Source organism: Trachypithecus francoisi, unplaced genomic scaffold (assembly GCF_009764315.1).
Source record: "Trachypithecus francoisi isolate TF-2019V2 unplaced genomic scaffold, Tfra_2.0 Lachesis_group2, whole genome shotgun sequence".
Lineage (NCBI taxonomy): Eukaryota > Metazoa > Chordata > Mammalia > Primates > Cercopithecidae > Trachypithecus > Trachypithecus francoisi.
Window position 1 is genome coordinate 90,154,979 of NW_022681465.1, and position 9,931 is coordinate 90,164,909.

Sequence of the window (9,931 nt, forward strand, 5' to 3'; positions counted from 1 at the left end):
ATTTTGAATCCATGTGGCTCCTCTGAGATAGGGCCAGATGTAACCAGAAGGATTTATAGGATGTAAAATTCAGAATGGATTAGAAAAGGCTTTCTATGTTCAGCCCAACACATTCTGAATCAATGTCCCCTGAATGGACCAGAGCAGTCTCTGGCTGGCCTAGTGGGGAGGTTGTCATGGCAACTGACTGGCAAGCTCAGCCAGTGGAATGTGAATACAAACAATAGAATGATAAGACTGTGTACAGAGCGGCATACTAAGGCTGCTTCTGCCCAGGTACAGTGGCACATAGGTGAACGTGTGAAACTGTTGCTGCACTTTGTACCTTCTTAACAATCTCTGGCAGCTCATTTGAAATTTACCAAGTGCCCTTTCCCAGATGTTGGTATAAACATTGCTGCTGATAGATAACAGACGCTATGGAAAAATCAGCACCCAGCTGATAGGTGCAGAGGTATACGAAGCCCTGGAAGGGCGTTGGAATAACACTGCTCAAAATTTTTCTGAAGGAGGCTGAAGCAGGTTTAAGGTAAATCTTATGACTCTTCAGTGCCATCTTGTGTCCTTTTAGATACTGAAAATTTACTAGAAGGCCACTCTCAGACCCATTATTAGGCAGCAGCAGGGCAGAAATGGAAAAGTTAGAGCAGGATTATATTGGAGCTTGGTATTCCCTTTTACAGCAGAATAAGCACACCAAGGCTTCTGAGCTTTAAATTGATTTAAAAAATTAAAATTACAAATTTTAGTAGAATCTGGAAATAAAAACAGAATAAAATGCCAAATGATGCCATGAAAAGATTCCAAGAGTCTACATGGTGGGCTAGGGGTTGAGGGAAGGGATGGAAAAGATAGATTTGGTGTTGAAGATTCTTTTTTTTTTTTTTTTTTTTTAAGACGGAGTCTCGCTCTGTCACCCAGGCTAGGGTGCTGTGGCGGATCTCAGCTCACTGCAAGCTCCGCCTCCCGGGTTCACGCCATTCTCCTGCCTCAGCCTCCCAGGTAGCTGGGACTACAGGCGCCGCCACCTCGCCCGGCTAGTTTTTTGTAGTTTTTAGTAGAGATGGGGTTTCACCGGGTTAGCCAGGATGGTCTTGATCTCCTGACCTCGTGATCCGCCCGTCTCGGCCTCCCAAAGTGCTGGGATTACAGGCTTGAGCCACCGCGCCCGGCCTCTGAAGATTCTTAAAGATAGATTTGGTGTTGAGGATTCTTACAGTTGTCATTACTAACTCTTGCAATAGAATATTTTTTATCTATTCAGTCATGCTGATAATGCAAATGAATCAAGAGAGAAAAATAAAATGTGAACATCACCAATTCCACTTTATAACTCCACTTTATAACTCTTTTGTTCATGGTTAATGGAGTAAGAGATGGTAGCATTTGCTTAAATGGTACCTCATGTCTACCTCTAATCTCTTACCTACCCCAAACCTACCATCCACTGATGTTTCACCATCACCTCATCACCACTGAAAGCCATAATCAAGTCCCATTTAATTTCAGAAATGTGAAATAACCAAGTTGTGTTTCTGTGTTTCTTCCAGGTTTTGAGTTTTTTGAAACAAGTGCCAAGGATAACATTAATGTCAAGCAGACATTTGAGCGCCTTGTGGATATCATCTGTGACAAAATGTCAGAGAGTTTGGAGACTGATCCTGCCATCACTGCTGCAAAGCAGAACACAAGACTCAAGGAAACCCCTCCTCCACCACAGCCCAACTGTGCCTGTTAGTGTCCCCATGCACACAGGCAGCTCTATGGGGCTCTGGTTGCCAACAAACAGCATTTGTAAATGGTCTGTTAGCCTTCATTTATACTGCCTAATAATTATTTGAAGGAATAATTTGATGTCAATGGCTCATACATGCATTCAATTCTTGGGAGATTTCCTGTTTAATATGTGGCAAATATGTGATCTTAAATTTGTAAGGACTATCCATCTATAAACATCTAGTACCTGCATGTGACTTGTTATTTATTTGTCTGCTAGGCTTTTTTTGTTTCAAATTTGTTCTCAGACTACTTCTGGGACATCAGACTATAATTTCACTACAACTGGCTTTTGTCCCATTGATTCAAATTATGCTATTCACTTGTAGGAATGATGACCAAGGAATTGCTTTGTGCGTGTGTGTGTGTGTGTGTGTGTGCGCGCGCACACACACACAGGGGAAGATGTCACAAGACTTCATTTGCTTTACTCTTAGTTGAAAATCAAATGGAAGTTTTTCTCATGATTAGGGATGCTGTCATGAGTCTGGTCAGTTTAGTGTTGGGAACTATGTCTTTATTTCACTGTTGTTAATAACTGAGGAGATAATTGACCTATAAAGAAATCGAAATGTTGTTTTTAAGGTCCTTGCAGTGTTCCTAAGTCATTAATACAACCTGACTGGGGCTATTTAACAATAATCTTCGTTTACATGTTTAAATAAGCAAATACCTACCCAGGACTTTTTTTCCACTGATCCTACCCAACTCTGTGAATATTTGGCATCATTGAACAGATTGAGATGTATCTACTGAATGCCAGTTATGCAACAAGCATTGTAACCAAGAAGAGTATGAGTAGCTATGGAATTCCAAGGTCCAAGCTCCCTTATTTTTCAATGACTTGCCTTCCCCAACCCCCATAATGCACACCACTACCACCATCACTTTCTGGAACCGTCACCACTCTTGGACTAGAGCTTTTGTTGAAGCTTGTTAGGGCTCCTCTTTCCATAGGATGTAGACTTGCCTCCTCAAACACGGCCATCTTCTCAAACCTCAGCTAAGCTCTTTTACCTGTTTAGATGCTATTTAAATCAGATTTCAAAGGGTCCCAAGAAAAAGGGAAATTTTAATCTTTAGTTATCTTTTTAAGTCCAGATGTTCATAAATTCTAAAGCATATTCCTATTATGTGAATGCTTAAGTTACACAGGAAACATTCTTTAACTGTAGTGTTTCAATTTCAGAAATATTTAGGGTCCATAGCAATTTAAAAGAGGGAGGAAACCATTGGAACATTCTAATTTTGTATCACAAATTCCTAAAGAACCCATATGAATAAAGAGAAAACAACAAATCCTACCAGCTGTACAGAGCAACAGGGAAACTTCGCCTCTGTGTCACTGTCCAGCATTATTTACAGCTAGGATTTAGGAAGGCAGCAGGGATTATTTGGTAGATTTGGAAGGATAGTTTCATTAAGTGAACTGTCTCTTTTTTGGTGTTTATGTCAAAGAAATTTTTTCTTCTTTTCAAAAATAGAGAGGCTTCCCATAAAAGTATTGAATGCAAGTGAAACAGGCATATATCTAAAGATATCTCTGGAGAATAAATCCTTACAAGTCACAGAACTAGGTCGCACACATTAGTAAGTTAAAAGTTGGAAATTAGGGGAGAGAGCATTTGGAATGCTTTAAGCATTTCCATGTTATTTCTCGCCTTCCTAGTTGAAGATCCACTAATCAGTAGTACATTTCTACTTTGGCGCCCTGCAAAGCAAGCCTTAGCATAGTAATGACAAGAAAACATTAATGTTTTATTAGCTTTTAATGGGGCAACCAACTTCAAAATCACAGGAATTACAGTGAAGGGAGAGAAAGAAGCAGGGGGCATAAAAACAGATTTGTTTGCAGCAGTAGTCTGTTTGCACAATGTTATAATATTTCTGTAACTTGGGCCAGAATGTGGCCGTGTTAAACGATATAGCTATTAAGCTCACTTTTACAATCTAAAAGGAACTAATAAAGCAGGAAACCCTTCCCATCCTCCTTTGCAGCCCACAAATATAAATAGATGTAAAAAGCTTAGAAAGAATATTTTGATGGCTTTTTCAGAAGGACCTTGATGTATGTATTGTATGAGACAGTATTTAAAAGTGAAAGAGCTGAGTTTTGCTCAGAGAAAACCCCTTCCCTGAAGAACTGATTGCTGTTGAAATTAATTGACCCTTAGATGGGGAAGCCCTAAGCCAAGCTCTCACTTGCACAGTGTCAAACATCCCGCAGTGGAAACATTTCAGCCAGTCAGGGGAGAGGCATGCAACAATAGCCTGTCACTGCCAAGAAACATCTGATACTTTCTAATTTCTAAACCCCAATGGAAGTGAAGCCTTTTTCATTGATTCTCAGTTCTGAAACTCCGACCCTGCTAGGATTTCCATTCCAAATAATTCAATGAGAGGTTTCCAGAGAAACAGTCACAGAGCTCAAGAGAAAGAACACTTACATTCCTGCTGTAATTGCATTAAAAAATCCGGGTTTTAACATCAAATTTGGTAAATGGTTGGACCAACCCAAGGTTAACTAAGTGAGCTTTCATTGACATTGAGCTATGTTACTTATAACACTATGGTTCCAAGGTTTTTCAGCCTTTTGGCCAACACACACACACACACACAAAACCGTCATCTATCAACAGTCTAAATACATAACTAAATGCAGGTCATTTTTATCAATGGCCTAACTAAATTTATATTTAAAAGAACAAGACATTTAAAAAAGTACATACTCCTGGTAGTTTGTAAGTCATACACATTTATCTCTTGTCTTGGATGCAATTAAATTAGTGTTTTAAGTATGAATTTATTTTCCTTTGCTACTCATTACCTGACCACTTTCATTCCTCTAAATACCTTTAGGAATAAACCTTAACTGTACCAAATAGATTCTTCCAAGAGCTTTGGTGTTGGTACCTTCGTTTCTTTTCCTAATGCAAATGAAAAATTGGACTGAAAATTATTTCGCTTAAATAGCCATCCTCAGAGTGAATCAGCATTTCAGTTTTTGGAGATGGGGATGGAAATAGAAGGTGCACGAAGCGTCCTAAGATGGCAGTTCGAATGTTAGCATCACTTCTACACGCTCATAAGAGAAATTGCTTCAGGACAATGAATCAGTTCATTGTTGCTGCCCCCAGTGAACAGCTCCAACTGCCTTGATGAACTTCTAATGATTGTGAAAGCTAGGAGGTTCTTCTAGTTCCTCCTTACAGTCACTTGAAGTTCAGGATTTTTTTTTTTTTTTTTTTTTTTTTTTTTTTGCTGCCTCGTAACTAAGTGCTAAGATTTTACTCGGAAAGAAAACTATGACGATGCCTTCAATTGTAGCAGAAAGTTGTGGCATTGTGATAACAAACAAAATCTACAAAGTAACAACCCAAATTATACAAGACATCAATACACTCAGTAAACAAATACATATTTCACCTACTTAAATCATATCAATTATAGGCCTTTCGTTTAGTACACTGGTTATTTTTTAAGGAACCAATTTAAACTTTCAATTTTAAATACATCTATGCTGATGATAGACTTTTGGGTATATACAACCTTCTTCTTCTCTTTTAAAAGTTAAATACATTCCACTATTAACTGAACTTCCATGAAGCAACATTAATTTTAGAGCATGGTAATCCATAATCAGTGGTTCATTGTGATGTGCTTTATCCAACATGTACCTTAGTGCATGGTTGAGGGTGTACCTTATGTGATCTTTTAGTTAACAGTGTGGCATTTGTGGGACTATATTAAAAGCATATCCAAACTACCAAGCTGTACCAAGCTGAGGTAGCACCTGCATGTGAAAAACTGTGATATGAATCTTATTTATAAAAAAAGTCATAACTAAAACCCTTCTAGACCAAAAAGTTACTGTGTGTTTGTTAATAATCTTCATAGTACTACTGGAATGCTCAATCAGGTATTTTTGGTGTGGCTTACTTCAGAGCTGGCCTGTCCATCTGAAGAACGCTTTCTCTCACAATTACAGTTTGCATGACTAGAACCCAGAACTCTGTTCCTTTGCGCGTATAGTCACTTAGTGTGCTGTCCGGGTGCCATGTGAGCAACTACAACCATGTAGCCTTTCTGTCACTCCCTAGAAAATGCAACCTCTACAGCTCTGCTCAACTCTGCCTGTGTGCGTTGACTACCTTCGCTTTAGTAGTTTGCCTGTAAAATGGTGAAGTCTTTCTGATATGCTGAACCTGTGAGCCAGCTTTTGGGAGTTCTTCATATTTTAGGTGAATTTTTGACCAAAGTCAATTAAAGACATAAACCTGTTTTATATCATAGAATTTACTGGATCAAATCAAGTAAAAGATAAAGTTTATGACCACAATAAAAAAGCCTTTACCCCTGCACTGCACTATATCTAAAGGGCTCTAGGTTGTAGAAATATAGTACCCCCTAACAGGGAAAAAACAAGTTGGGGGATTTATCTAAAACGTATCTACCTATTGTTAATGGTATTTCACAAATAATTTTTTTCTTAAAAACATTCACAGAAATGCTTGACACTCCAGTCAAATAGTATTTCCCTTTGATACATTGAAATATTTGCTCTTAGATTACACACACAGTGCTGCCCTTCTCAACAATCACTCACAGGCTCACTCGCCTGATACAAAGGTATCAGGTAAACACTGATACTTTTTTCTAAGAAGGGAAAATTCCATCTATGGTGCTTTCTCAGTGCTAGGGAAAAGGGAGCTTTTACTATGTTCCAGCTATAACTCGCATCTTACTTATAAGGTCCATAAAATCGGTTCTTCACACCAATTTGGTTTGATTAGTCTGTGCATGTAATTAATTTCCTCTAAACAGAGAGAGTGGAGGGGAAATACATTTTGCAAACAGAAATGAGTTATTTTAAAACCTCACTCAGAGCTCTAGTGTTAAGATCAGACCATCTAACTAGTGGACAAATTGAACTATTTGCAGTTCTCTTTTACTTTCTGACTTTCTTTTAAATTACTGCAGTTTTTCAAAATGCTATCCTCATGGAATGACAGGACCAAGAATAGAAAATGAGACATAAATTTCACCATTTACTTCCCATCAGCAACCATTACTGGTGGAGTTTCAAACAGTCATTACTTGCTGAAATGAGGTTTGGGGTTACCTGTGTATTTCATTCACCTGTGTTCATATTTCCTTCATCGTGGACAAGTGAGAGTTGGCTGTGGCTTTATTTCTTGATGCAAATTATTTTGCATTCATGTTATTTGGAGCTAGGGATTGCTTAGGTTCGTGAATGCTGTTCTTACAGACACAGATGGTACATGAGCCACTCAGACACCTGCCTTTTCAGGGACGTGAGCATGACTTACATCTGTCAAGTGGTTCCATACTTCTTGTAAAAGTAAAGTTTGGGTATTGTTTGCTGTATCAATATGATGGCTTTCCATGCATTGTCTCATTATCCCTAGGATATGTGCTGAAAGAAAACTGTCCTGTAATTCCTGTTAATATATTGTTAATGTCAGACGTGATGTGATACCATTGGACTGTCCAAATGTACAACTATTTAATGGTGTTTGTAGAACTGAAATGTCTTAAATGTTGCATGAAATATGTTATAAAAATAGATTTGTTTTCTATTTTCAACACCTCAGAATTGAGGGTTCATGGGCCAATAAGTGCAATATTTAATGACTCACTCAGTGTATATAAACTAGTATGAAAGAGTGAATTATAATGAATGTGTGAGATGCTTTGATAGCTGTGTGACTTATTCAAATGATTTTCTTGTAGCTGTATTTGTCTAGTGGTGCAATTTATACAGTAAATATCTTATTGGTGTCATGTAAAACCCCTCTGTGCCTACTTCAAAATACTTTTTTCTTATAAAACCAAACATTTAGTATCTGGAAATATGTGTCAATTTTGTCTTTTAGAATTGTGGATTCTATTGTCAAGTCAGAATGGCTGTTCATTTATTTTATAAAAGCATCTCCTTCTATAACTCAAAATTTTCTTTGTCACATAAAAGTGTGCATTTTACTTTTAAGCAAGTAATTTAGATACCTAAGAAAAACTATGTGCATTAGGAAAAGTCATGTTTTTCTTCTCAGAAAGGTTGATCACATGATATATCTACTAAAAATTTTCACCTCTGTATTTGTATGTATATTTTATTGTTACTCAAACTTGTGTTTTATTTACAAATTCAACACTGTCAACCCTGGGAATTCTAAAATACCAATGTATTTTTAGGTTGTAGCTAACGTTGTATTCACTTTCAATTCTCAGTTGTCCACACTGGTGATATAAGAGGAACAAATCAGAATCCTTGAATACTTTGTAATGCCATCATAAACTCATATATTCATCCTCATACTCCCTTGTTTAATGCTAATTGGTGGCCTGGAACTTCACTGAGATGCAAAATCAAGAATTTAAGGCTAGTTGCTGGATAACTAAAAGCTATAAATGTTTATGTATGTGAATTTTAAAGTAGAATAACCATCTTAAACTCCTATTTGCCATTTCTCTTTTTAAGGCAAAGCATTCATTTTAATATTGTGCTTTGCCTTTTCATTCAATTAGTGGATAAGTCATGAAACCTTTAGGAAGAAAAACAAGTTATGACATATTCACTAAAATTGATGACAGTTGGTTCTAGATGACCATGGCCATGTGTTCATCATATAAAGCCTTCAGTTCTCTCTGTGGTGCTTGACTGGAGATTGACATATGAGGATGTGCCAATCATATTAAATGGATTTGGTCTATGTGGGTGATATGTGGACTGAATGTAACTGTGATAGACTGAAATTTGTTCTTAGCTCTCAAAACCCACTGAAGAAGTCAAGTGAAGGTGGGTAAATAGGGAGATTAGTGACAACCTTGTGCCAAATTTTTTAAAAAATGGAAGCAGGTAGCCAACATTAGAATGATAATTTAAGGGTGTGGTTGAATGTTTAGTTAGTTGTCACATAGTTATTGAACCCCATATGCTCAGTGCTGTGGGAATCAAACATGGAAGAGGTATGGCTCCTGCCCCTAATGAGAATAAGGGGGAAAAAATCCAGATATAATCTAAATGCTAGGTTATGTCAAGGCATAGGAGCACAGATAATGGGGGACCTGTAAGAACTGGAAGAGTCAGAGGGGGCTCCATTGAAGAGGTCAAACATAATTCCAGAAAGAATTAGGCAATGAGGAGATTGTGCCAGGAAAATAAGTGGGAAAGTCCACAGTTATTTTTCCTTTGAATGGAAGAGAGACAAAGCTATCAGCTATAGATCATTGTTTTTCTTAAGACAGCCAAACTGGCCCTCTGAAACCACTCAAATTATCCCAGTTTAGCTCCCTACCTTTTGGTCTCCATGAGGAAGACAAGCTGTTGTATCATGATATTCCTCTATGCTGAGCAGCTCAAGCTACAATGTGCAAATTGCTTTAATGCCACATTACAGCAGTTGATTTAGACATTTGCCAGTGCACCAAACCATGAGAGATTGTCCAACCTAATGCCACCTGGCAGATGTGTACCCAGAGATTTTTCTGTAGCTCCATGTTTCCCATAAAGGGCACTGGAAATGTACAGATGAAGATCTTCCTTTGGAACCAGGCACTTTTGGCTCCTTCTCAATGACTGCATTGTGGAACTCTTCTTAAGAAAATACTGAAAACAGCTTAATGCTTTCATATAGTGACTGACATTTAGTGGAAAACTACTGCTGCATAGCAAATATTGTGACTCTTCATGTGTCCACAGGAGCTCTTGTGTGGGTTTAAAGCTATGAAGTGTATTCACATTGTGAAGTTTTAATTATCTTTACTGAAATTAATTGTGTAAAAATGGTATGTGCTCTATTAGGTATTCAGTTTGTATGTGAATTCTGTATAGAAAGTGGTTTTTGTTCTTTGAGTTTATTTTGTTTTATTTCTTGAAGATTACAATAAATATCTAAGAGACTATATTCCTGAATTTCTTAGCCTTAGTCTGATTAATGTTTTTCATCTCCTTTCAATTTGTATTTTTCATCCTAGGATGCTTATTTCCATTTCTTCTTCCACTTCAATAATCTTAGGTACAACACTGAGTTTGAAGTGAAGACGAAGAATGAACATATTTAGGGCTTTGAGTATCTCACACATGAATTTGGACTTAGGCATAGGAATGAATTCTAATGCTCGTAATCTTTCA

At 37.5% G+C, this 9,931-nt stretch overlaps 1 protein-coding gene across 2 annotated transcripts in view; it reads left to right on the forward strand.

The window, feature by feature from the left end:
* RAB3C (RAB3C, member RAS oncogene family) overlaps positions 1 to 9,710 on the forward strand; it is a 306,210-nt gene extending 296,500 nt beyond the window's left edge. For both annotated transcript variants that reach the window (XM_033179628.1, XM_033179627.1), the window contains exon 5: positions 1,551 to 9,710. In XM_033179628.1, the coding sequence (XP_033035519.1) occupies positions 1,551 to 1,738 (188 nt within the window). In that variant the 3' untranslated portion in view covers positions 1,739 to 9,710. The remainder of the gene's footprint in view (positions 1 to 1,550) is intronic.
* The last annotated feature ends 221 nt before the right edge of the window (positions 9,711 to 9,931 follow it).